We start from the raw sequence: 27104 nt of genomic DNA, 5'->3' as shown, positions 1-27104 counted from the left end.
ACAGATGAGGAAATCAGGGCTCCAGGAAGTAGAATGAGTCATGCATTATGAAATAGCTAACTAGTGATAAGATTTGAGGTTTGAATCCAATCCTTCCCATTTCAAAACCACTGCTCTTTCTATCAAGACCCTATAATAGTTCACTTTCCTCATGATTTCTGGTAGGGATTATTTTGGGGGACTGTTTTCTGTGGTCAGTTCTTGATTATTCAACATCCCTAACCAGCCATCATTCAATCTTTGCTTAAAAACCTAGGGGAGGGAGGCCTGAATTTAGAGCCTTCCTTTTCTATTAGGTTAGTAGAGAAGTTTCCTTTGTTCATAATTGTTACTAATATGTAAATTATTTTAGAAAGTCTATATATAACTCAGCAGAAAACAATCCAAGGATTTTGTGGAAAAATCAAATATCAGCAAGGATTTTTCTTATTATTCTCAGCAATGTAGAAAAATGCCCCCCAAATTCCAAAGGGCCTTGTATTTCATGAAGAATGATGCAAGAATCTTCTCACAGAGAGGCCTCTTGTTCAGGATAAGAGTCAGTCTTGATGACCTCTTGGATTATCCCTTTTAAACTCTGAGTTCCAGTGCAGATTCAAATTGTGAATTGGAGTTTTCCCTTTTCCTTCCCTTCCTTTACATTTCCAAATGAGATGACAATAATCAGTGAAATGGGCATAGAAACACAAGCTACCTATAGGTAATCAGGGAGCAGTAATTTACATGTTATCAGCTTTTCAAGCTTGAATTAGGTAAACATTCATTAATGCATGATATATTGACCTGGAAATAGTTTTTTTGTTGAAGCTTTCACTTTCTTTTATTGACTTCATTCTACATTTATTAATCCCTAACTATGAGATAAAAATAATGTGTGATATACTAGAAAGCATACTGAGAGATAGGAAATTGAGTTACTGGGTATAACCTCCACTTTGGATCAAATAATGCCCCATTGGCCCCCCAACCCTTTTAATGTATGCAAAGCATGCTTACATTTGTTATCTTTCTTGATCAGGACAGTGGCCCTCCAAATTTAGGAAAATATGAAATAATTCTATATGATCATTGAAGAAACTGAGCAAAGGAGAAATTGAATGCCTTGGCAAAGGCCACACAGTTGAGATGCAGCTCAAATTAGAACTTGCTTCTCTTAATTCGATAGCCTATGTGCTGTCTGATTGCACCGTGTGGTCTCTCCATTCCCTCATTTTCCCCACAGTGAAAAATAGGTCTTTGCTCTTCATTAAGAAGGAGGTTGTAAGAATGACTTTAGAAAGATTTTGTAGATCCTTAAAGAAAGGCATTTTTCTTTCATTCATTCATTCAATCAATCAATCAATCTCTTTACTTGAATTTGATTATTTTAGAGATCAGAGATCTACAGGAACACAGATTTAGAGGGGAAGGGCCCTCAGAAGGCAACTACTCAAATGCTTTCCTTTTATGGATGAGGAACTAAGGTTCAGGCATTATGGCTTTGTCTTGGACATACAGATATCAAAAGTAATTATCCAGTGCTTTCTATGTCCATTTCTGTTCAAATATCCAGGTTGTGATTCATTCCAAACAGCCCCTCCCCAGCTAAAAATATTCTTTTCCTCCTCACATTTTCCTAAATACGTTGGATCACTCCATTGTCCCCACCATGCCCTTGAATTGTACTTCCTTTAGTGAATGTTATATTTTTCCCACCCCAATTGTAAGCTCCTTCAAATCAGAACTTTGTTTTTTTGGTTGTTTGCTTGTTTTTTAAATCTGTGGATCCTTATCACCCAGCACAGGTAAGTGCTTAATAAATGTTTGCTTAACTGAACTTCCAGCTTTTGGGCCTCATGACTGGTCATTTGTGATCCTATGGAGTCTGGTCTGTGTCAGACAGTCTACCCATTGTTAATTATATACCTATGTGCCCTCCCCGGGATCTTTTCAGGCCATAAACTATTTCCAGAATATATGTCAACCTCATCCTCCCCAACTCCCCAACCTCCTCTGGAACTTTCTTTGCCCTATGGACCAACAAAGTGCTTTCATTCTTTACTTTTTAGCAGAGACTAACATAAGGATTCTTGAAATATCTTCAGGAATCCAAACTGTTATTGTTTAGGTGTCTCAATCCTTCCTCATTTAAGCCTGACATGCTTTCATTTTGTTCCATTTTGAATACGAGCCTTATTTGTGTTGTTTCTTTTCTCTTGGGCTTTTTTCATTCTTTTCATTGTAAAATCTGACTAGAAATCTCTGATTTTCTTCCATTATATAAATAGGACAGAGCAGTACAGAATGAATAGAATAGAATGTCAGAACTGGAAGGAACCTTAGAGAAGATATAGTCCAGCCCATTCATTTGCAAAAAAGGAAACTGAACTTAACTGACATGCATCATACCACTGTGACTTCATAGTCCACTGCTCCCTTCCTTACATTTTGCAGGAAACTCTCTTAATCTTGATAATGCTTTAAAGAAACCTATGAGACACTGGAAAAAGCACTAAATATATAGTCAGAGGGCGAAGGTACAAAACTCATCTTTGTCACTTGTCTGTATGACCTTGAGAAGTCATCGGTGCCACAGGCCTCAGTAAAGTGAAGGAAGAAAAGAGGGAAAGGATTAGATAGCCTTTAAGGACCCCTCAAGCTCCAAGTCCATGAACTAATATCTTTGAAATCTTGTCTTCTCTTTAGCCAAATTTCTTATTTAACTTGATGCACAGCAGACAATCCCAAGACATCTTCCTTTGATAGTATTAAAATGAGAGCAATAAGAATTCAAAGAATCAAATTCTAGACCTTCACAAATACAGTGGTGCTAGTCTAAGGCTAGACTTGGAAATGACAATTCTTTATACCTAGAATTATCAGGGACATCTCCCAGGAATAACTTCAATGTACCAAAATGAGAAGATGTTAATCAAAAAAAAACCTATAAAAATACTAGCAGGTGGTAAACAGAAGAACTATTTACTTCAAAAGATAAAGAGATCTTTGTAAATGTTTTAGAAACCTGGTATGGAATAACATTCTTTTTTTTTAAACAAAAGTAAAAGAACCTTAGAATTTAGTAAGCTACTTAAAAACTAAAGCACTGGCTTTTATTCAATTATAATCTCAAATGTTATCAGAAGTTATTGAAGCAACATAATAGCAATAATTATAATGATAGCTAATGTTTATACTTTGAGAGATCCTTGATCTTATTGATTAGATATTCCCTTCAACAGAGTTGATCACAACCCATATTTTTCCATAATGTACCCTCCTTCATGGGGGTTCTATCCAACAGCTAGTGGCCTTCCTCAAAATCTCTCAACATTGTAGAGGTACCATGGGCTGTCCCTTGCACTACATCCACTCTTCTAGTTGAACATTTCCTAGATGATATCTTCACTCTGTTCAGTGCACGAGTCTTCATTACTGATATACTGCAGTATCTTTGTTCCACCCCTGTGTGTTTCTCCATCACTCACAACTTTATTACCCATATTTTACAGATGAAAAAATTGTCCAAGTTCATTCAGGTAGTAAGAGGTGGGAGAAAGGCTTTTCCCTTCTCAGATTTTATTTTGGACTGCCCTTTGCCATTTCATATACTATAGAAGCACTTGGCCAACTTCTGCACTATGTGAAGACAACGTTTTTATTCCAAGTTGCTTTGCCACTTGACTTCAGAGTTCAGAGTAGTAATATTGCTAAGTCAAAGGGTATGAAAAAAATGTATATTTTCTTGGGAATGGTTCCAAATGATTTTCCAGAATAGCTGGACTCTTATTTTTTTATAAATTTGGCTTGCTTCAGTAGTATTTGAGAAATGAGACCTTTATCTGAGAAATCTGTCATAAAGTTTCCCCCTAATTTCCTCCTTTCCTTCTAATTTTGGCTGCATTGGTCTTATTTGTACAAAATCTTTTTAATTTAATATAATCAAAATTATTCAGTTTACTTCCCATGATCCTCTCTATCTCTTGTTTGGTCATAAACTCTTTCCTTATCCAAAGATTTAACAGGTAAAATTCTCTATGCTTCCCCAATTTTTCTATTATATACCCCTTTGTGTATAAATCAGATACTCATTTTGACCATTTCTTGGCATATACTGTGAGGTTTTGGTCTATGCCTACTTTCTGTTAAACTGCTTTCCAATTTTCCCAGAGTGACTCCAATTGTTGATCTAAAATCTAAAGAACAGTTAATTAGGAGAAAGATATGTTGGATTCAAGGACCAGAAGTCTAAGAACCCGATAAGTAAAACCTTCAGGCACATTAGCAAGCAAAGGTTGATCATAGCCAACTTCCTCCTTGAAGTAACCTCTTTTCTCTCCAAAATAACATTATCCTAACTCAAGACCAAAGAATTTTTACAGTTTTTACTGTTTTCAGCAAATTTTTCTTAAGTCAAATGAAACTAAATTTGTCTTGATTTTTAAAAGGCAGACAAGACTTTTTTTTTTGCAATGAATGTGATTATGCATGGTTTTTTCATTACTTTATATTTTCAAATAATATACATTTTAATTTCTTTTAAGAGAATTTTCCTTGGCTTTATACGTTATCATTTTTACCCTCTCCCTTTAGATTACTCTGTGGTTTGCACTGTAAATATTTACAATGTTATAGTGCAGCCAAAGGCACAGGAATCCTTTTGACTGATGAGATACTCCCTCAAATAAAGGCATTAGTTTGACACAGCTTATTTCTTGGACCTTACAAATTGTTGTTTACTCCTTCTATAAAAGGGAGAAGGGAAGGGAATGAGCATTTATAGAGTGTCTATAGAAGCACTATATATATCTCATTTGGCTTGAAAAAAGGTTTTGCAAAAGTTAGGGAGAACATACGATCCATGGAATACTGGAAAGAGCACTACATTCAGAATCTGAAAACCTAGGTTCAATTTCTGGCTATATCACTGATGCTTCCTGGGTCACCTCTTGTGGCCTTGGTTTATTCCTCTGTCAAATGAGAGCCTGAATGACTTCAGAGGTCCCTGCCAGATCTAAGCCTTTGAGCCTCTCCCTCGTTATTGGCATTCTTATCCCCTCTATTAAGCTGTCACCAGCATGAGTTCAGAGACTATCATTGTTCATTTGTGGATGTCTAGCACTTAGAGTCCTGGTAGCTACCCAAAGCTGCATAAGACATTTTTTTTACTTTAATTGAACTCAGTGACTTTTCTATTGTTCTCATAGTTGTAAAAGTAGCTGCTATTTATGAAGGTATTCTCTATTAACACCTCTCACATTTTTCTACTATAGAAAATGTGGCCAGAAGCCATAATTTTCCTTGAGGAAGTTTGACTCTATGCAAATGACCATTCATTATCATAAACAAATACTTATTAGAATGCATCACAGTTTAGGCCTGAAAGGGATCCTGGAAGTCATCCAGTCTCATATTGTCATTTTACAGATGAGGAAACCTAGGCCCTAGGAAATTTAGCAACTTAAGCAAGATCACAGCAGACATTCAATGGACATTCTGGGATTCAAACACAGTTCCCAGTTCCAAATTCCTTCCTTCTTCTGTACACAACTGTAAGGAAAGTATATCAGTCTTTCCTTTCATAATCTTCACAATGCTGTTAGCTTCATCATGCTCCGATCCTGTCACCCCCTTCCTCCACAAAGTCTTATGAAGGCCAGACTCTTTAGTCTGGCGTTCCAAGTCCTCTACCATCTGGCTTCAGTCTCTCCATCTCCTCACACGCACTATTCTCTCTATCTCTTGGGCCCTCCATGGACAGATCTCCCTTATCCACCCCATCCCCAACACACACACTCACACAACTTTCATGAGAATCTGTCATGCCTCTAAGGCCTCGTGGTATATCTCACCTCCTTTTCACTGCTGGATTCTTAGAACAAGCTGTCTCCTCTTGCTGCCTTCACTTACTCCCCATCCACTGACTTCCCAACCCTTTCGGTGTGCTTTTTGAAGCTAACTTTCTACTGAATGTATTCTCATAAAGCTCATCAATGACCTGTTACTGACTGAATCAGATAGTCTGTCCTCATTGTTCTTTACCTTTCGGTGACGGCTTTCCTTTCTCTCAGTTTTCCCATCTTTATTGGTTCAGTCCTCTTTTCTCCCCCTAAATATGGGCATTGCCCAAGACTATGGATATTCCCATGTGTTTCCATGACAGAAATTATCAACCATAACCTCTCCTGAGCTCCAGGTCTGCATTTCCAACTTTGTGGTATTCACTTTCACCTGGATATACATCTGGAACTTCAAACTCATCAGTTGGAAAGCTAAATGCACATTTTTACTTAAAGCTCTCAAATGTTCCCATTTCTGGTGATAGAATCACCACCTCCAAGTTATCCAGGCTTGAAACTTTATAAACATTATGACTTTTCCTGCTCTCTCCCCCTATATATCCACTCAAGTGCCAATTTCCATCCATTCTACCTTCATAAACCCTTTTTTTCTTTCTTTCTCGCCACTCCTTTGGAACACTCCCCAAATCCAAACCATCTCCAGAATTCTCATGGGTCCCTAATATCAGTATTCCTCTTCTCTCATTTGACCTGGGAAGCAGGACATCTGGATCTAGAAGGGAGTGGAGAAACCATTCAGAGTTAAATCTATTTTTAACCCAAGGAAAAGGAGATCAAGAGAAATGACTCACCTAGAGGCAAGTGATAAGTAGCAGAGGCTAACTTTTGTTTCAAATGTCCTTTGACCCCAGTTCCATTATATTCCATCAGCTCTCCTTCCTGAGCAATTTTCACTTTGTCTTTAATAGTCCTGACAATCATCCCTTAATTGCTATTATCCTGTCCTCTTTAGCTAACTACTTCCCCAAATTGAATCTTCAGGGATCTGAGGTAGGCAAGGTAGGAATAGTGGAGAAAATGGACTTGAACTTAGAAGTTAGGAAGATGGGACTTCAAATCCTACTTCTGACACCTCCCTGTGTCACCCTCAGGTCCCTCATCTGTAAAACAAGAGCCCTGGCCTCTGTAAAGATTAAAATTTAGGGGAGACTGAGGCAGGTAGAAATTAGTTTCTCTCTACAAGGAGTATTAAATTTTTAGAGGTTTATTAAAAGTTAAGGATTAAAAGAAAATACAGGATAAGAAAAACGTGCCTAGACCAGGGAGGCCATAGACAAGAACTCACCTACATTATGGAAAGAGCCACGTCTGCTCTTTCCATAGTCCAAAAAAACACAAAAGCCTTTGCAATCAGCTTAAATCCTTCCTTGATCTTGGCCCACCTCAGAATTGCATGAGATTACAAAGCATTTTGGGGAAGTGGAGCAAGAGCTCGTGGGGACTGAAGTCCAGAGTTCTAGTCTATTTTTTACCCCTCTAAAGTGGTCTTCTCCTCTGGATGAATGTTCCTATAAATTTCACATTGTTCTTCAGGATAATTCTTGACTTGTATTGTCACTGTCATTATCAGTCATGTACCCAAGAGATAAGTCTGACTGATGAATTAATCATTTATTGAATACTTACTATATGACCAAGATATAGCTACAAGTTCTTTTTTTTTTTAATTTGTGGTATAGCAAAAGACCAAAGTGCTTCAAATCTGAAGAACCCCTGATTTATTAGCATGGAATGGTGGATACAGGAACATACTAGGAGTCAGGAAGACCTGGGTTCAAATCTCACCTCAGATGGGGAAGCCACCTAAGTTCTAAGCTCTCCATACCTTTAAAATGAAGGTAGCTGGACTTAATGTTGTCTAAAATTCCTTCTTACCCAAATTATATGTGCATAGGCTGTGGGAAAATAAGTTGGCTCATTTATAAAATGGGACTAATAATTCCAACACTACCTACCTCATAAGGGGGTTGTGACTATATGTTGGTCATAGCAAGTATCAATAAATGACTCCCATCTCCAGGCCTGGCTCTCCATCTGCTGAGCCACCTAACTGCCACCAAATGGTTACATTTCTAGTGGCTCTTCTTGGATTCCTCTTAAAAGGTACCCACTGTTGGCACATGTTCAAATATTCCTTCAGTACTGAACTCTTCTTCACTTTCAGGGAGACACTCCATCACTGTCACTACTCTGACCTCAGCGGGGAACATTGGCGAGGATGGGATTCTGAGCTGTACTTTTGAACCTGAAATCAAGCTCAGTGACATCGTGATACAATGGCTGAAGGAAGGTGTCATAGGCTTGGTCCATGAGTTCAAGGAGGGCAAGGATGATCTATCCGATCAAAATGACATGTTTAAGGGCCGAACGGCAGTGTTTGCAGATCAAGTGATAGTTGGCAATGCTTCTCTAAAGTTGAAAAATGTACAGTTAACAGATGCTGGCACCTACAAATGCTACATTATCACCTCAAAGGGCAAGGGAAATGCCAAACTGGAGTATAAAACTGGAGGTGAGTCATACCTAGAAAAGGGGGGGAGGGGAATGCCTCCAAATTCATGTTAATATATAACAGGGATTGCTCATTAAAAACAAAAAACAATCATATTATGTGACTTTAAAATTCCAATCACCAAGCAGTATTTATTTAACTACATGCTACCATGTTGGTCTATAAGACTGGCAGCATGGTCAATGGATAACCAGCCAGCCTTGAGGCCAGGAGGAAGTCTTGGGTTTAAGCCTCAACTCAGTCCATAGTGGCTGTCACCACCTCTCAGAGACTTAGGCAATCCTCTAAATTACAGAAAAGCTGCCTTCCTGGATTGGTTGAGGAAGTTTCCTAACCTGGGAGTTCTTTGTACCAATAGCATGACAGGCCAGTCCCTTGTCCCTAGCCTATACAAGGCTCAGTGTTTGAGTAAATGAAAGATAGAGGAACCAAAGCTAGCATCCATGGCACAGAATGAGTTGCGCTGGTTTTGGAACTGGAAAGCTTGGTTTCTGACAGTTATGAGTTGTCTGTTAATGGGCGGGAAGGATACCTTTTGCAAGAATGCAAGACTCCAAAACTTAGCTTAAAAACAAAAAGAGAAATTTATTAATTTAGAAAGTAGTGTTGAGAATGGTCAGGAGGATAGCAAGGTGGGACAGCAAGATGGGGAGCAGTTCCTTGGGAGGACAGCATGAATGGAAAGGTTGTTCCTCCATGGGGACAGCATGGATGGAAAGGCTGTTCCCCAGACACCAGTTCTGGGGATTTTATACTTTTTACAACAGATGCTATGTCATGGTGTGGATGTGACCTATAGAGTGTTAGTCCCTCAGGCATTTGGTGGGGTGAGGTAGTCATCTGACTGGGGCCTGCCTGGAGGCATAAAGATTCATTTCTTTGTCCATCTTAAATCTAGAGTACAAAAGAGGGTAAACATCTCAGGACCCTAGGTGGGGTCATTGGGTATTTCTAGGTTAAGAGTCACAAGGATACAAAGGCAAGGGAGTTTCACTGATAGTTCCCCTGAGTTTCTGGGGGTACAGAGCCCATGTCATAACCATGGAAAAATGCCTTTGCCTTTCTAAGCCTCAGTTTCCTCATCTATAAAATGGGGCTAAGAAGACTTGAAAAATCTGTTATTTAAGGAATTATGTGCAGAATGTGTTGCAAACCCTAGAACCCTACATGAATTTGAACCACAGTTCTGCCCATAACTCTCTCTGTCACTCCAATATTGGATACTGCCTCCAGTGAGGTCTCCAGTGAGCCCTACAATATCCCTGTGTGTCCTTCCTAGTCCTGAGCCTCAGCTAGAGATTCTCATATGCCAGCTCTCCCTCCAATATTTTCTTCAAGGTAGCTACTACATCCTGGGCTACAGTAGTCTCTGATATTTTTGAATGGAGTTAATTGACATGAGGCAAGGAGGAGCCTCCTTTGCTAGTTAAGTCAGGTACAATGTACCAAACTCATTACAGTTATACAAGGATTTTGTTGGCTTGGGGTGGAGAAATGAACAAAAACCCAATTTGTCCTTATGAGGAAGTATTTTGGAAATTTCTGCCAATCAGCAATCTATTCAGCTTTCAAGATTCAGAGATCTCAGCTCATGAACCATATTCTTCAGAAGCTTTCCCAGGCTTACCCCAACCAATCCATCATGGTCTTTCCCTAATTAAGTAGTCCAAAATATGTACAATCTAACCCCTACCCCTTGACTTCAAAGCATCATGAACTTGAAAAGTTTAGAAGGACCTGAAAAATCGTTTATTCCAATCCCCTGCAGAATGCAACATATATTACAGCTCCCTAAGTTCTAACCCATATCCTACTAGCCTGCATATATCCTTGAATTGTGGGAGAGTGCCTCATGTGTTGTAGGTTTTGTTACCATTTCTTGACTGTAGACTTGGGGGGAGAGGGAGATTATAGCTTCTTTTGCAGACCTCTTGGTCCTAGTAGAGTGTAAATAAAGAAGAAATGAACTTGGATCACAACTGTTTTGCAGAGAAGAGTTTAGTTCCTTCCTGCATCTCCCAGTCTCTCATCTTGTAAGGCCAGAAGAAATTAATTTAACTTCAATATACAGCCATTTTCAGAGTAGAAAGCAGAGGGAAAACAAGGTGCCCAAGTTTTATCATCATAGCTCTAGAGCTGAAAGCAACTTGAAAGATTAAGCAGCCCAACCCTTTGATTTTACAAATGAGAAAATTGAGTCATGGATAAATTAAGTGACTTACCCAAGGTTGCATAGGCAGTAAATAATAGAGTTAGGATCAGGGTTTTATGTGTGGGATTCTTTCCACTAGACCCTCTACCTCTCAGGGTTGAAGTATTTCCAGATAATCAATCAATCAATATTTATTAGGTGCCTACTTTGTGCAAAACAGTTTACCAAGGTCTGGGGATACAAAAAGAGGCAAAAGCCTGACCCTGCTCTCAAAAAGCTTACAATCTAGTGAGGGAGACAACATGAAAACAAATATACATAAAGCAAACTATATTCAAGACAAATTAGAAATAATTACCAGAGAGAAGGAATGAGAATTAAGAGGGTTTGAGAAAGGTTTCCTGTAAAATATGGGATATTGGTTGAGCCTTACAGGAATCCCAGGCATGGGGATCAGACAGAGAAAAGGCCTGGAGCACAGGGATGAAGTGTGTTAATTCAGGGGGCTGCATGTGAGCCAGTGTCATTGGATGGAGGAGGAAAGCAAGGCGTGAAGACTGCAAAGACAGGGGGAGGCTACAAAGCAAGACTTAAGTAAATCCACAATGACAGAATTCCAGAGCCAGAAGGGGCCTCCCAGAGCATCTAATTTAATTTCACTTACAGAGTCCAGAAAGGGATGTAACTTCCTCAAGGTCATGTAATGAGGAAGTAGTGAACCACACCACCTAGGATCAGAAGTTAGATCTATAGAGTCCTTCAGCCTTTCTACTGTCCTGCTCTCTCTAAGCCCTTCCTTAGGGACCTGCCAAGTCTGTTTGTGTCCTGGGAAGGAAGAGTTCACTGGATCCTCCATTTTTCCCAATAAAGGGAATGCTGATTTGGGTGGTATCTCCTCAAATCCCTTCTCCAAGCTTCAAGGAAAGCACACTGACAGAGCTGAGCTTTTCCTATTGCTAAAGACAATTATCCTAGGCCTGACCTTACTTAGCCAGGATCTGTCCAAATTGAAAATGCCTCAGCCTCACAGCTCATGCTCATCTTCCCCTTCTCACAAATACAACCAATGAGCTGGCCTTCCCTAGCTAGTCCCAGTGTTATCTCCTTCATTCACATCTTCATCTCTTCTCTCCTAGATCATTGTAATAGCCTTCAAATCAATCTTCCTGTCTTTAGTATATCCCTCAACAACCCATCTTCCATGCCACTAAGTAATATTACTAATGCACTGCTATGACTATTAATCAAAAACCTTCTGTTCCTCCATTGCTTACCAAATCAAATATCAACTCCTAATCCTAGCATTCAAGGCTATTCATAAAAATCTTAGCTCATACCACTCTCCCCCCTGCCCCTTCATGGAGTCTCTAATCCAAAATGGACTACATTCCCCTTCTTCCTCCCGCCTTGCATCTTCTATCTATGTGCCTTGGTTCATAATATCTCTTCTTTCCTTCAAGACCCAACTCAGATATCATCTTTTCCATAAAATTTTCTCTGCCCTCTCCAGGTGAATGTGATCTCTCTGTCTCTTTCAATTTTCTCTGGGCACTTTTTGTTTTCTTTCAAGGCAATTCTGTACTTTCCCATTCTCATGAGACCGTTTCTTGAGAGTCCTATATATATCCATATATCTCTGTCTTCAGGTTTTAGCAAAGTACCTTGCACACAGCAGGCACTTAATCATTATTTTTTGAATATAACTAAACTATGTTCTAGCTCTAGGAGGCTTCTATGAGCAACCAGATCCACACCCAGGACCCTGGGGCAGCCTAATGCCCAGGGCTGGTTATAAGTAAAGGGACCACAGTTTCTCTGGTCCTCCAGACCCCTACAGGAACCTCCTGAGTGTTTTCCCTCCTCAAGTCTCTCACTTTTCCACCCATCCTCTTCCCCCAGTGCAAAAGTGATTTTCCTAAGCCCAAGTCTGATTATGTCATATACTCCAGTGGCTCCTTTTTGTCTCCAGGATCACATTGAACTGCCTCATTGAGCACTTAAAGCCTTTCACAACCTGGCCCCAATGAATCTCTGCAGGCTCATTATATATTATTCCCTATTACCCACTCTATGATCCAACCAAACTAGCCTTTTTGCTGTTCTTTATACATGACATTCCAACTCCAATCCCTGTACCTTGGTCCTTGTTGGACCTTGTGCCTATGATACCCTCCCTTCTTGCCTTCCTTCAAAGCTCAACTGGGGGACTGGCTACCTTTTTGGTTTTTTTTTTTTAACATTTACCTTCCGTCTTAGAATCACTACTGTGTATTGATTCTAAGACAGAAGAGCAGTAAGGGCTAGGCAATGGGGGCTAAGTCAGCTGGGAAGCGTCTGAGGTCAGATTTGAACCTAGGACTGCCCTTCTCTAGGGCTGGCTCTCAATCCACTGAGCCACCCAGCTGCCTCCTGACTGGTTGCCTTTTATATAAACCTTTACTCATTCTTCCCCTGCTCCAACTTCCAGTCTCCTAGTTCCTGTCCTGACCCCTTATACCTTGAATTTATTTAGTATATTTACATAGTTATAAATGTAAACATATTTGGTAAATTTGTATATATAAACATAAAAAGTGAGATTACATATATGTATACATATACATATTATACACACATATGTTGTCTCTCTCAACAGAATGTTAAGTAAGCTCTCTAAGGTCAGATACTATTTCATTTTGCCTTCTTTACACAACTTAGAATAGTGCTTGCTATATACTAAGCATCCCTAATACTAGCTGTCTTTCAGACCAGATGACATCTCTATCCTACTTAGACCTCCACAAAAAAGAAAAACAGACTCAGCCACCTGCTTTAAGAAACTAAATGGTCTGGACTTTTACTAACCCCTGAAGTTGGAGGAACCCTCTAAATTTTTGGTATTGATAGCTTTTGTTTTTATATCATCTAGATTCCTTACTAGATCTCTATTCCTACCCCTTTTCTAAAGAGCCATTCCTTAAAATAAAGAATTTTAAAAGGAAGAAAAAAATAAAGGTTTCCCAAAACTAACCAACATATCAAAAAAGTCTGACATTATATGCAATATCCCACACCCATGGTCCCCACTTTTACAAAGGAGCAAAAGATACGTAGAGGAACAAATCTAACCTAAATTCTATCCATTATGAAGCCAATAGTGGGGAAAGCCAAGGTCCATAATCTGGAGAAAGTTGGGGTGCCTATGACATCCAACCCCTTTTCTCACAGATATAGCTCTTACCTTGTACAAGCAAGAGTTACAGATCTTGGTGGAGCTAGAACATAAAAGGTGGGTATGTGGTCACAAGAAGAGTTTTTGAGAGTGATTGGTGACTGCTACTCCCTATCCACTGGGGAAGTTTAAGAAGTTAAACTTCCACACTTCTGTGAGCAAATGCCAACTTTTTTTTTTCCCAAGGGCAATCCTATACAATGGTTAGTTACCAGAACACCTCTTCCTTTCAGAGAATTTACCATGGAAGTTCAAATATGCCTAAGAAAGCACTGGCCCTTGGTTTTGCCATCTTGCCCTCTGGGTTGGTCAATTCAATTCCATTTAACAAACATTTCTTTAGCAGTGACTGTGTACAGAGCTCTGTGTGGAACACCGGGGGAAATACAAAACTTAAATAAAACACCATCCCTACCTTTATGTAGTTCACCCAGTAGGAAACTAAGACATTATCACCGTGAACTATAAAACCCAATATTAAATGATAAGTGCATAAGAGAGGAACGAAACAAATTGCCTTGTGAGGTCTGAGGGGGAAGATGTCACTGATGGGGTCTATGCACACACTGAACACCAAATTGAATGGGAGTAACTCTTTGTCCAGGTTCTTTCAAAGAACATCTCTCTCTCTCTCTCTCTCTCTCTCTCTCTCTCTGCCTCTCTCTCTGTCTCTCTCTCCCTCTTTCTATCTCTCCTCTTCTCTCCTCTGTCTCCATCTCTCTGTTTCTCCCCCACCTCTCTGTCTCTGTCTGTCTCTCTCTCTCTCCCTCTTTCTATCTCTCTTCCTCTCTCCTCTGTCTCCATCTCTCTGTTTCTCCCCCACCTCTCTGCCTCTGTTTGTCTGCCTCTCTCTTTCTCTCTGTCTTTCTCACTCATACACACACATCCCATCTATAGAAGTGCCATTCCTGGAACCCTCTCTTGATTGACAGCAAGGTCTTCAGCCTTGCATCTTCGTTTACAAGCTCCCTCTCTCTCCCCCCAGCCTCTACTATTCAAAGGATGCAGAATAATCAATGTTTTTACTTTTGAAACTTTACCTTGAAATGTGACCTGTATCTTTCATACTGACCTCGGCTCACCTTGTGGGCTATATTTCAGCCTTCAGCATCCCAGAGGTGAATGTGGACTACAATGCCAGTTCAGAAAGTCTGCGCTGTGAGGCTCCCCGATGGTTCCCACAACCCACTGTGGCCTGGGCCTCTCAGGTTGACCAAGGAGCCAACTTTTCTGAAGTTTCCAATACCAGCTTTGAGCTGAATTCTGAGAATGTGACCATGAAGGTGGTGTCTGTGCTCTACAATGTCACTGTCAACAACACATACTCTTGCATGATTGAGAATGACATTGCCAAGGCCACAGGGGATATCAAAGTGACAGGTGGGTCCCTCTACATCTGCTTTTTGCATGGAATTGAAAGAAATCTGGCTGGTTTAGAGAATAGATTATAGACTGAAATTCAGTTCGATTGAATTCAATAGCTATTTATGGATTGCTTTAGTATTAAAAGATGACCTTCTCCAGTCTATGCCTCTAAGTACCATCCAAGGCAGTTTTCTAAGAACTCAAAGCAAGGCCAACACCAAGAGAATTACAGAAAACAGTTGTTCACCTGAAACAGCTGCTTCCAAAGGCTGTCAGGTTCTGCCCAAGAGCTCATGGGTTTAGACTGCAAGGGGGAGTGCAATTTCTCTCTGATGTAGCTCTTAGGTCTAGTCTGTCCTTTAATATTTGAATGATCATGAATAGTTTTATGACCTACTGGAGAGGGCTTGGTAGTTTTGCTTTGAAAGCGTGAACCTAACTGGCCTGCCAAGTTGGAAAGGTACAGCCCTAAACAGTCCCCACAAGCCACCCTGCTCTCTCTTGGTTCTTCAGAACACAGCTTGTGGTTAGGCCAGACTTTCAAGAAGCTTCTCCAGGCTGACTCAAACACCTTGGGTTTATGTCAGAGTTGGGGTGGAATCAAAGTGGCCTCTAAGATAAAACCAATCAGCAAAATCTAAGTCAGAAAATTCAACTATTATTTACTCAGCCCATCATGATAAGCCAACATTGTTTTTAGGTGCCTTTGATTTGGAAGCCTTTGAAAAAGGAGTTGGTGGATGAGTTTGGATTCGGGTCCCACTAAATGATTTTCCCCCATAAATCAAAAGGAATGTTCATTTGCACAGAAAGGGCAAGAGCTCAATAAGCTATAGATGCTGGACTTCACTTCACTCAGAGATTTGGTTCTTTGGCTGCCCACAGTAGGTTAGTTACAATACGGGAATCAGACCTGCAGCCCAAGGACCCAAGAAAGCATTTGGAAAAGAACAACACAAAAGTCATTATTAATTTGCATAGATCACTTCCTTGCTGTGCATACAGTAGGCACTCAATAAGTATTTATCAAATGAAATGAATGAGGCAATAGGTCCTGTGTGTTATGCTACTGCTAATTTAGATGACCTTTGGTAAGTCAATTTATTTCTTTACTCAATGACTTTCTCAATTATAAAATAAGTATGGTACTTTCTACATAAGCATCTTACAAGAGTGTTGTGAGGGTTAATGATATAGTATCTGTAAAAAAATAACCACCATGTAAAAAAGGGCTAAGTATACATAGGGATTTGCCATGAATGTGTTTATTGAGAAAATTAACTAGTGAAGTCTATTCTATTATTAGGCAATGTGTAATATTATTCTATTGGCAAAGCTTCTCATTTGGTTGAATGATCATGGGAACGGGTCCAAGAATGGCACTTCCTTTGAAGAAAGAAAGCTCTGCTCTTAAGCCAACTTTAAGTTAAATAGTGGTCTGAAAAATATTTCTTGTGAAAAAGAATTTCTTCTATTGTTTCGATGTTTGCTATTTGCTAATGAGCCATGTGAAGAAAAAAAGCATCCAGAGTTCCCTCAATGGTATTTTTTTTCCTCCTTCTGCAGATTCTGAGATTAAAAAAAGGGGCCACCTGCAGCTGCTGAATTCTGAAGCTGCCTTGCTAGGTTCAACTTTCTGTGTCCTTAGTTGGGTACTTCTACCCCTTGCCCCTCACCTGATGCTCTTCTAGGTTCTTTGGGACATACAGAAACATACACAGCCATTGACATAACAGGTAAGATGACTGGATGAATGGCATGGAAGACCGGTTTTATTTGTGTTCGTGCACGTATGCACTTCCTAGAATCCTTGCTCAGTTGCTGGTCTCGGAGAACAATTAGGCCAACTTATGAATCAGGGCCCTAATTATTCATATACTCAATAGGATAATAGTGTTAGCTTCTAAGGCTTTGCTTCACATGTACCACCCTCTGGAAGGACCACAGTAGAAGAACGTTGCATCTGTCAGTCTTGATGTCTAACCATCAGACATGTTGGTTGGTTTTTCTGAGCTGTTTTTTTTCTTTTTCTTTTTACAATCTTTGCTAGAAGGGATAGCTTTCTGAGTAGAGAACTATTTAGAAATGAAGGTGATACACATACAAAAAAGGTATCAATCATTTTTTTTAAAAGCCCTTACCTTCCATCTTGGAGTCAATACTGTGTATTGGCTCCCAGGCAGAAGAGTGGTAAGGGCTAGGCAAGGGGGTTAAGTGATTTGCCCAGGGTCACACAGCTGGAAAGTGTCTGAGGCCAGATTTGAACCAGGACCTCCCATCTCTAGGCCTGACTCTCAATCCACTGAACCACACAGCTGCCCCCTTATCAATCATTTTTAAGACCATTTTAAAATAAAAATCATTTTTAAAGTTTTGTGAGACTCTAGCCTCTCTACACCTCAGTTTCTTTATCTGTAAAATGGAGATGATAATACTTGCACTGCCAACCACACAGGGTTATCTTGAAGAAAGCACTGTGAAAAGGATAATATTCTACATAAATGTGAGTTATTAATATTATCATTATTTGTGTACATGCCTTATCTCTCATCCCTTCCCTAGATGATCTCATTTGAGTCAGGAATGATATTTTATTCATCTTTGCATCTCCTGATGAACAATGAAGATGATTAATCAATGGTTATTGAATTGAAAATTTATCAGACATATTTGTAGAAATGTGGATATCTTTTACTGAAAGGCATCACATATTTCAATGAAGCAAAACAATTTAAGACAAATGAATGATTAGCTCTGACCAGTGAAGGATAAAAGGGCTTCACTAATGTGTTTCTACTTCTTCAGTTCAACAAATAGTCATTATGCCCTGTAACATACAGGAAGGGGAGGGGTATGCCAGAGTCAGCATGAACTGAATTTCAATATGAGCATTTATATCTCAGAAAAGAGCAAATGCTACAAATCAGGGCTTGATTTATCATTTTTTTTAATGGTCTAGACTTAAGAAAGTGACAGAGAAATTGTTAATAATGCAGATTAAATTTAAAAGATGTCCTACGTACAGTTTTTTAAGAGAGCTGGTTGTGAAAGATTTATCAGGATCCTGCTGCATAGAATACATTCATGTAAATAACTTACTCTAACAGGATCTTGTGTACAAGAGATTCTGCAGGTGACTCCCAAGGTTGTACCCCCTATACTTCTCCCATTCTCTTCAGGCCCAGATCACCACTTATCTCTCCAAGGCATTTCTACTCAAATGTCAACAAATACCTGAAACTTGCCTAAATATGAGCTCAGTGGCTTCACTCAAGGAAATCAATATTTTTCAATGCTTGTATTACTGCCAATGGCATCACTATCTCCCCACCTCCCTACTCCTCACTCCCGGTTACCTGGCTCACAACTTTGCAGTTTTTATCAGGCCACCACTCAAATATAGGCCCATATCACTTCATGCCCAGAGAAGTTTGTATTATTTGGTATTATTACACATGTAATTTATACATTATATATTGTCTTAGTGTTTAGTGCTTACTAAGTCTTAGTGCTATTATAAGCTTTAACAGTTTACAATGATGATTGATGCTATATAACCAGCAATTTTGTTGCCTGTTCTCTCTTTTTCTTCCCATCCCAGTTGTTTATAACACATCAGACTTTTCCACAAACTCAAATTTCAACACTTTCCTCTACTGCCCAAGACTATAGTGGCTCCCTTTTTCCCGTTGTCAGTTCTAAGCACCTTAGCCCAGTGTTTTAAGATCCTCTGTTGACATTTCATCATTTCTTATTACTTCCCAACATGGCCCTCCCACTCTAGCCAAACTACTTCCTATCCACATCTTATTGCCTTTTCTTATTGCTACATGTAATTAATTAATTTGCTCTCTCTTTCTGACAGTCCATACTTATCATATCTGTAAAACTCATCTCAAAATTGTCTTCCAAAGAGCCTGCCCAAACCCACATCTTTATGCTCAAGTGCTGAGGAAAATGAAATAGAATTCATACTACATTGTCTTGTTTTTGTTTGTTTCTTTATAAATATTGTCTAGGTATACAAATCATGAAAATGTTTCAACTCGAATGTAGATTGCTCCAAGGGCAAATATGCTATCTTAAATTTCTTTTCACAGAATCATAATGTTTCAGTTGGAAGGACCCCCAGGGGCCATTTGATCCAAATTATACCTGATAAGAATTCCTTTTATAGCATTTTGGAGGTGGCCATGCAGTCTCTGCTTTTTAAAGATTTCCAGTTGGATAGAATGCAATGCTTACTTACTAAGGCATTTTTATTCTACTTCTGTGCACAGCTCTAATTGTTGGGAAGCTTTTTCTGACATCAAACCTATATTTGCCCATTTGCATATTCTACTCATTAGACCTGGTACTGCTATCCTCTAGTATCAGACAGAATAGGTCTAATTTTTCTTCCATGAGACAGCCCTAGAAATATTTGGAAATAGAAATTGTGCATCCTCCATAAGTCTTCTCTTTTCCAGCAAAAGATCTGCCCCACCATGTCCTTTAATCAATCTTTATATACCATGAATTTAGGATTTGTTTAGCATCTTGGTTGGCTTTCTCTAAATGCTCTCCAATTTAACCTTTCTAAAAATGTAACACTCAGCAGTGAACACAATACTCCATAAGTAAAGGGACTACAACAAGCTAACACTTCCTTATTCCTGAAGGGTAGGCCTCTTTAAGAGGGCCTCAAATCACACCATTGCAATCTTCTAGCCTTTTCAGCTGCCATATCACACTGAATGTAGTCCATTGAAACTCAATATCTTTGTCAAACTGCTATTTAACCATGGCTCCTTTCCCTCTGTATAAAGAAGTAGATTTTTTGGAACCCAAGTGAAAGATATTACATTTATAGTTATTAAATTTAGACTTGGCCCAGTGTATCAGCCTGTCAAAATATCCCTGAATCTTATTCAGTCATCTAGTTAGTCATTCCTCTCAGCTTTGAATTATTTGAAAATCTGATGAATATATAATATATGTACCTTTATCCAAGTCATTAATTGAAATGTTAAAGAGCATAGGGCCAAGCACAGATCCCTGGGGCACTCCATTGGAGACCTCCTTCTAAGATATAATAGAACTATTACTAATTACTCTGGATCCAGCCAGTCCACTAATTCCGAGTCCATCTAATTGTACCATCACTAGTCTACATCTCTCCATCTTTTCTGTGAAAATGACATGAAAGACTTTGTCACATACTTCATTAAAATTTAAGTGCATCATATCTACCAACAGCTTTCCTTTGGTATCCCAATTTACTAATTCTATGAAAAGAGGAAATTAGGTTAGTTAGTATGACTTGACTACATCTATGAAATGAGAGTTGAACTAAAGGCCTCTGAGGTCCCTTCCAGGTGTAAGTTCATGATTCTTTGATCTGTTCTTGATGAAGCCATGCTGGCTCTTTGAAAACATTCTAGGTATTCTAGGTGTTCCAAAGCCATTCCTCTAGTAGCATGCTCTAGAACTTTGCAAAGCATAGAAGTCAACCTCATTATTTTTATAGTTTAGAGTATATATTATGTAGATATATAGATTATATAATTTTCTTTGATTTTTTTTTTTAGAAATTGGGGATTTATCCTTCTTTAGCCTAGCAGTAGATCTCTCTCCCCTTCTCCAAGGTTTTTAAAAGATCTCTGTCTGTAGATCAACATCACATCTGCCCACTGCTGTTTCAAGTGTTCTAAGATGTAGAACACATCTGGCCACATGCCTTAAGGTCATCAAGGGCAGCAGAAGCTTACTTAGTATCCAGAAGCAAAATAGGAAATAACTAGAACTGCTGCCTTATTTTTGTTTCCCCTTGCCAAGCATGGAATATAGTTCTGTTCATACACATGCTTATTAAACAAATAAATGGATGAATGATTCCTTATTGTTATTTTTTTCAGAGTCCTCAAACCTCCTGGACTGTTTGAAGATATTCTTATTTTTTGACATGCTGCTTCTTTTTCTAGACATACCTTCAGTTTTGGAAGTCTGGACTGAATGAACAAGATCAAGAAGCAAAAAAGAAATAAAGACCAACCCATAAAACACCCTATCTAGACAATTAGCCCATCTTCCTAGAAGCAGGTTTATAACTTGGATAATGATTCATCTGAAATAAAGAACCATCTCAATTCCTTTCCATGAATGCATCTGGATACAATGGACATCCTGCCCACATTTATCCCTCCTCCTTTCCACATCAGGAACAGATCTTCCCATTCTAATGATGCTTTAAATTTCACTCCCAATGTCCAGTATTATATGTACCCCGGGATTCCTGATTGGCCTATGATGTAGCACAGCTACATAGCCCCAGCCTCAAGGGAGCTGCATTTCAATGATAGATCAAATAATTTCTAGTCCAGGGTGCTTTGTTTTGTTATTATCTTCCTCCTATTTGTTGAACATCATTGAAATTTAAGATCTTTTTATTAGTTAAGTTCAGAGAATTATTTAGGTGCTTCCCCCCCCCCCCAATCCTTAGGATCCCAGGATTTAGAGCTGGAAGAAACACTAGAAATCAAATAGTTTGACTCCCTCATTTTATAGATGAGGAAACAAAAGCCCAGAAGCTGAGTCACTTGCCTGAGAACACCCAAGGAATAAGCCACAGAATTGAGCCTGAAGCCCAGGTCTCTGTCTAGCACTCTAGTTATTTTTTTTTTTTATTATGATACCAATGCTGTATTCTGCTTCATTCTGCTGTTTCCTTTAACTCAACTTTTCTGCTATAAAGAAACTCATCTCTTAATGGTCCAGAGAAGACATTGGCTGTGTTTGATGAAGAGATTCTTAAGATGTTTTGCCTTGTGAGAAGTTCTCAGCAGCACTCAGAGGAGAAAAGTCCTAGGAAAGAAGAGAAGAAACAAAGTTCCTTGAGGGATGGACAGACCACAAGCTTGCTGTGTATATGGTCAACATAGGCAACTTGCCCAGACCTACATGTTTGGAGATAGCACGAGTGACCAGTATTAAGACACAGACAATGAGAAAGCCCTGGCCTTGTTACATCCTACTCTGACTGATTAAATTCCTCATGTCCTCCCTACCTTTTATTATAAATCAAGACTCTACCTTATGAAAGAGCAACTGAGGAAAGACAATTTGCCTTCACCTCCTAATTTTATGCATCGAATCATGCTTGGCAGATAGTGCAATGAAAGGCAACTCAAATGTGCCATCCTAACAAGCCTCAATCCTGACAGAGGGATCAGGCAGGAAGCACTCAAGGCCAGGACCTGAGGGTGAAGAACTGAGCCCAAAGGAATATTTCTGCTCAAATTCCCTTTGTCTTTTACTCTGTGTTTTGAGTGTACCAAGACTCATCACTTCTCCACTGGAGGTCAGGGTTCAAGACTCTATTTTGGTTCTATTGTAGGAAACTTGACTTCCATATTTCTGTGAGTTGTTAAATTAACAATTCCTATGCCCATTCTCTGCCTGCTGGGCCAGAGAAACTCAGGGGCTGAACAAGTGGAGCCAAAGGGGAGCTCTGAGGTGGCTTTGCGCGCTTATGGTCCTGGGACTATGAGAAACTGCCTGGCTTCCAGAGGATCACGGGTTTAAGCAGCAACACCAGGGAAGCAAAAGGGAGGGGAGCAGGGGCGGGGAGGGGCTAAACAATGAGGTCCCAGTTAATCTGATCCTGGGGGTGGGGAAGAACTCTGGACACATTGATGTCATCCACAAGAAAACTCTCAACATCGAAACTCTCTTCCAGGTCACAGATCATCAATTCTCTTGTAATTTATAGACAGTGTGCCTTAGGCACTGGGAGGTTAAGTAATTTCACCTGGGCCACACAGCTCAGTGCCAGAGGCAGTCCTTGAACCCAAGGCTTCTGGGTTCCAAAGCCTTTGTATATTATGCCATACTAGCTCTATAAGTCTTATTTGTGAAGAGTCATAGACTGTTAGCATCAGACCGAGTCTAGAACTTGGAAGGGATCCCATATGCCAACTAATCTTGAACAAGAATTCTTGCTTTACCACTACTTAAAAAGTCACTTGGCCTCGTCAGGCTCAATGAAGACTTCCTGAAAATGAAGAAAAATGCCCAGAGAGAGTTAATGACTTGTCCAAGGCTGCGCAGGGAATCAGGAGCAGAGGGCAGAGATTTTAACCTTGTAGAGTTTGTTTGCAGCGCGTCTGGGAGGGGCAGGGCACAAAGAGCTTGCTACTATTTCTTCGGACTGCTGCCCAACACAGCTTGATGCCAGGCGAGGGCTTTGCCACATGTGAGAAATCAAACTGTGAAAAGATTCAGGTTCTCCTCTAACAATTCTACACTATCCCCATCAACGCTTAGGTACTGACCATACTCTGGTGACACTTACATGTCATACAAGTTGAAGTAAATGCAAAGAATGAGGCAAAGGACAACCCTGTGAAAACCTGAGAAAAAACCAACTCGGATGCCCAAGTGTACACTCCCTTTGCAAGTATTAAAAGGACAAGGGAACAAACCAGTCAAACCTCCAGGTGAACTGTGAGCCCCAGGCTACCCTTGGGTTACTTGGAGCAGGTCTGTGCCTTGTGCCTGGGTGGGGTGGGGCCTTCTTTGTCTGAGGGGGTGACTGCACTTTGGAATGTGTGCTGTGCTTTTGGCATAATCATGAACTTTGCATTCCCAGGCTCCCTCTGGCTGGTTAAGGCGGGGATTCAGTCATCACCCAACAAGACTGACTTTTCTGTCTCTGGTGGTGGTTACTTTCTCTTTGGAATTGGTCTTGGTTTGTATTTTTCATATAAAGAACTGGAATCTCCTAACAGAGCAGTGACTGGGAAATTCAAAGAGAATCCCAGAGAAAGGGGCTGGCCTCTCCCTCCATTCTAAAGACTACCTTTGCTTCCCCCATCAGGCCCAAAAGCCCCTCTCCTCTCTATTTTTTGCCCATTCTTCAAAGTTTTGCTCAGTTTAGGGACACTGTTGGAAAAATGCTATCTGTTCTGCCGTTCAGTTTCTCTGCGACCAAGCAGCAAGTCATTTCCTCTTAGTTTCCTCAACTGTAAAATATAGGGATCAGACTAGATGACCTTGAAGGTATCCTTTCCATCTCTGTCTTTTGAAGTATCTCTTCCTCTGTGAAGTTTCCTCCAACTTATACGGCTCTTATTCATCTTCACCCCCCCCCAAATTCCTATTAAAGTTGTCTATTCTAAACAATTTAAAACTTGAGTGTATAATGCCTTATGGTGTATATTATTTCCCAGCTTAGAACATAAGCTCTCTGAGAACAAGGACTATCCTTTCACTTCCATATTCTACACACTGCCAAACAAATTGTAGGAGCCTAATAAACACTTAATGACTTATTTTTACCATGAAGAAGTGGCCAAATTTACTGACGGAACTAAACATAATATATAGAAGAAGCCTAAAGGGCTCCCAACATGCTTGATCTTCATAGGAGTGTTCTGGTCCTTGATTTTCAACTTCCAAGCCCACTCTCATCCAGCCTCTCAAAACCTTGGTCCTATTGTGATGAAGCATTTGATAGCTCTGTTTTCCAGAGTAACTACCAAAGCCAGTTAGCCTTGATACATGTAGGAAGTGTTACAGACAAAAGAGTGGTTGCCATAAACCGTGACTGTGAAAATGTGGGTTCAAGACTGTGAATTGCCAAACCGTAAAGATAATTTTTAGTGTCTTGATTTAAATAAAAAATAAGTGGTCGCCATGGGGGAAAATGCCCAAATATGAAATACCCAAGTTAGCTGGGTTTTATGGAGATTTTAATTAATACGAGTGAAGGAATTAAAGAAAGGGGGAGAGAGAGAGAGAGAGAGGCAGAGGAAATAGTAGGAAAGGGTCTAGGCCATTGGCCTAGGCCTGAGCTTTAAGAGAGACTAGTGAGTCCTTAATCACTCACCACAAGACTTTGTCCCAGGCAAAACTCTGGTGTTCAGAGAGACCCTCCAGTTAAGTTCCTGAGCTCAACTAAGTTCAGCCACTGAGAGACTCCAATTCAGCCTCCTAAGCTGACTCAGTCCAGAGGCCTCTGACCTCCTTTTAAAGAGAATTTTCTCCTATGTCACCTCCCCTAAATTTTCACATCTACCAATCACAGTAGACATTTTCCAAAGGACTGACCATTCCAATTCACATCTTATCATCACTTCTCTGGGCAGACTAAAACTTCTGAGTAATTCACATCTCTTTGCTAAGCTTGCCCTTTTAGTGATTAATTTAACTTTTATAGGTACTTAGCACCCTTTTGTATTAGATCTAAAAATAGACCTAGCTTAAGGGCTTTTGCCTCACTATAAGTATGAGTTAAGTACTTTTTCATTGTTCAGTAAGGAGTTTACAACTTTATCTTCCCCTAAAATATGCCTAAGTATGGGTGGAGTAATTTTAAAGTTCCCAATACATTCCTGATCAAGTACTTCCATTGTTTAAATGGGGAATAACCTTAACCAAATGTTTTAAGGTAGAGTTTGAGCAGTTTTAAGATTCACAATCCCCCCTGATGATCATTGGGAGACTAGTCTCTCCATTGATCATTTAACATAATCATCTTGTAGTCCTAAACGCACTTCTAACTACAGATTCATACAATATTCAATTTTCTAAGAGGAAATTAGAGTAGTGATGGAGGAATAGAAAAGAAAGAAAGCAAAACCAATGTTTTGCTAGGCGCATTGACAGAAAGCCAAATTAGGGAAGGGAAGGGAGGGTATCTGAATGGATAAATCCAGCTGGCTGAAAAAAGTTAGGAGACAGGGTTGGAAGAACTTTTAGTCTCTCTGGAACTGGGTCATGGAGGTAGAACTATGATTAGATGTAAGGTTCCTGCCACCTGTCATAACAACCATAATCCTTCCCTTCTCTCTCTTGAGGTAAGCATGCACAAGGAGTGTGCCATTCTCCATCTGAGGCCTCATTATGCTGTAAAGATCTGGCCCTGAATTCTCAAAGGTTCTGCCTGGAAAGTGTGAATTTTGTCAGGTCCTACAAAAAAGGGAAAGTTTCAGGTATGGATTGGGCCATGGCACCTGAAGATGAGCTTATTTAAGTGGGGAAAAATTCATAATCTTGGGTTGGCTACTAGGTGATGAAGGTTTGAGGCAAAGGTAAAAACAAGACAAGAAGGGTCTCTGATCCTACAATGGGAGAGTAAATGCCCACTCCGATAAAGTACAGTATTGATAATTAGGTCTAATAATTCCTTAAACTTGTATAGCACTTCACCACTTACAAAATGTGCTCATACACAGTATCTAATTTAGTCCTCACAACATAGTAAATTAGAGTATGGGGACCATTTTATAAATGAGAAACTGAGGCATAGAGGTTCACAAAATTACAGAATTATATTTTTTTGTCTTTCAATATTTTTTCTCAATAATATGTAAAAATAACTTTTAACCTTACTTTTCTAGAATTTTAAGTCCTAAATTTTCTTCCTCCCTTCCTCCCCTAATCCTTCCCTGAGATGATAAGCAATTTGCAAATTGCTTATATAATGCAAATACAATTCTATATTGATCATGTTGTAGAAGACATATATCCAAAAAAAAAAAACCCACAAAGAAACGAAGTGAAAAAAAAAGTATGCTTCATCTGCATTCAGATTCCATCAGTTGTTTCTCTGGAGGTTGACAGTAGATAAGGTTTTTCATCATAAGTCCATCAGAATTGTTTTGGTTCTTTGTATTACTAAGAATAGCTAAATTATTTACAATTGATTATCATACAATATTGCTGTTACTATGCACAGTGTTCTCCTGGTTTTGCTTACTTCCCGTTGCACTAGTTCACGTAAGTCTTTCCAGGTATTTCTGAAATAATCTGCTTACCATTTCTTATAACACAAGATTATTCCATCTCAATCATATACCACAACTTATTCAGCCATTCCCTGGTTGATGGGCAACCCTGTAATTTCTAATTCTTTGCCATCATAAAAAGAGATGCTTAAATTTTTTTTGTACAAATAGATCATCTCCCCCCCCCCCCACACACACACACCTTTATCTCTTTGGGATACAGACCTAATAAAAGTATTGCTGGATTAAAAAGTAT

General features: G+C 39.6%; 1 protein-coding gene and 1 long non-coding RNA gene across 5 annotated transcripts in view; one reads left to right on the top strand and one right to left on the bottom strand.

The window, feature by feature from the left end:
- Positions 1–24249, top strand: part of VTCN1 (V-set domain containing T cell activation inhibitor 1) — a 102783-nt gene extending 78534 nt beyond the window's left edge. For 3 of the 4 annotated variants that reach the window (XM_056819261.1, XM_056819263.1, XM_056819262.1), the window contains 4 exons: positions 8005–8352; positions 14817–15095; positions 16647–16816; positions 21044–24249. In XM_056819261.1, the coding sequence (XP_056675239.1) occupies positions 8005–8352; positions 14817–15095; positions 16647–16771 (752 nt within the window). In that variant the 3' untranslated portion in view covers positions 16772–16816; positions 21044–24249. Of the gene's footprint in view, positions 1–8004; positions 8353–14816; positions 15096–16646; positions 16817–20977 lie in introns of all 4 variants that reach the window. The other variant, XM_007485268.3, reaches the window with a different exon arrangement.
- LOC130457516 (uncharacterized) overlaps positions 21821–27104 on the bottom strand; it is a 27982-nt gene continuing 22698 nt past the window's right edge. Inside the window, exon 2 of the long non-coding RNA XR_008916777.1 lies at positions 21821–26030. This is a non-coding gene — a long non-coding RNA (uncharacterized LOC130457516). The remainder of the gene's footprint in view (positions 26031–27104) is intronic.

The sequence above is a fragment of the Monodelphis domestica genome, chromosome 2 (genome assembly GCF_027887165.1).
Source record: "Monodelphis domestica isolate mMonDom1 chromosome 2, mMonDom1.pri, whole genome shotgun sequence".
NCBI classification, from domain to species: domain Eukaryota; kingdom Metazoa; phylum Chordata; class Mammalia; order Didelphimorphia; family Didelphidae; genus Monodelphis; species Monodelphis domestica.
This window is presented reverse-complemented; position numbering and strand designations above follow the sequence as displayed.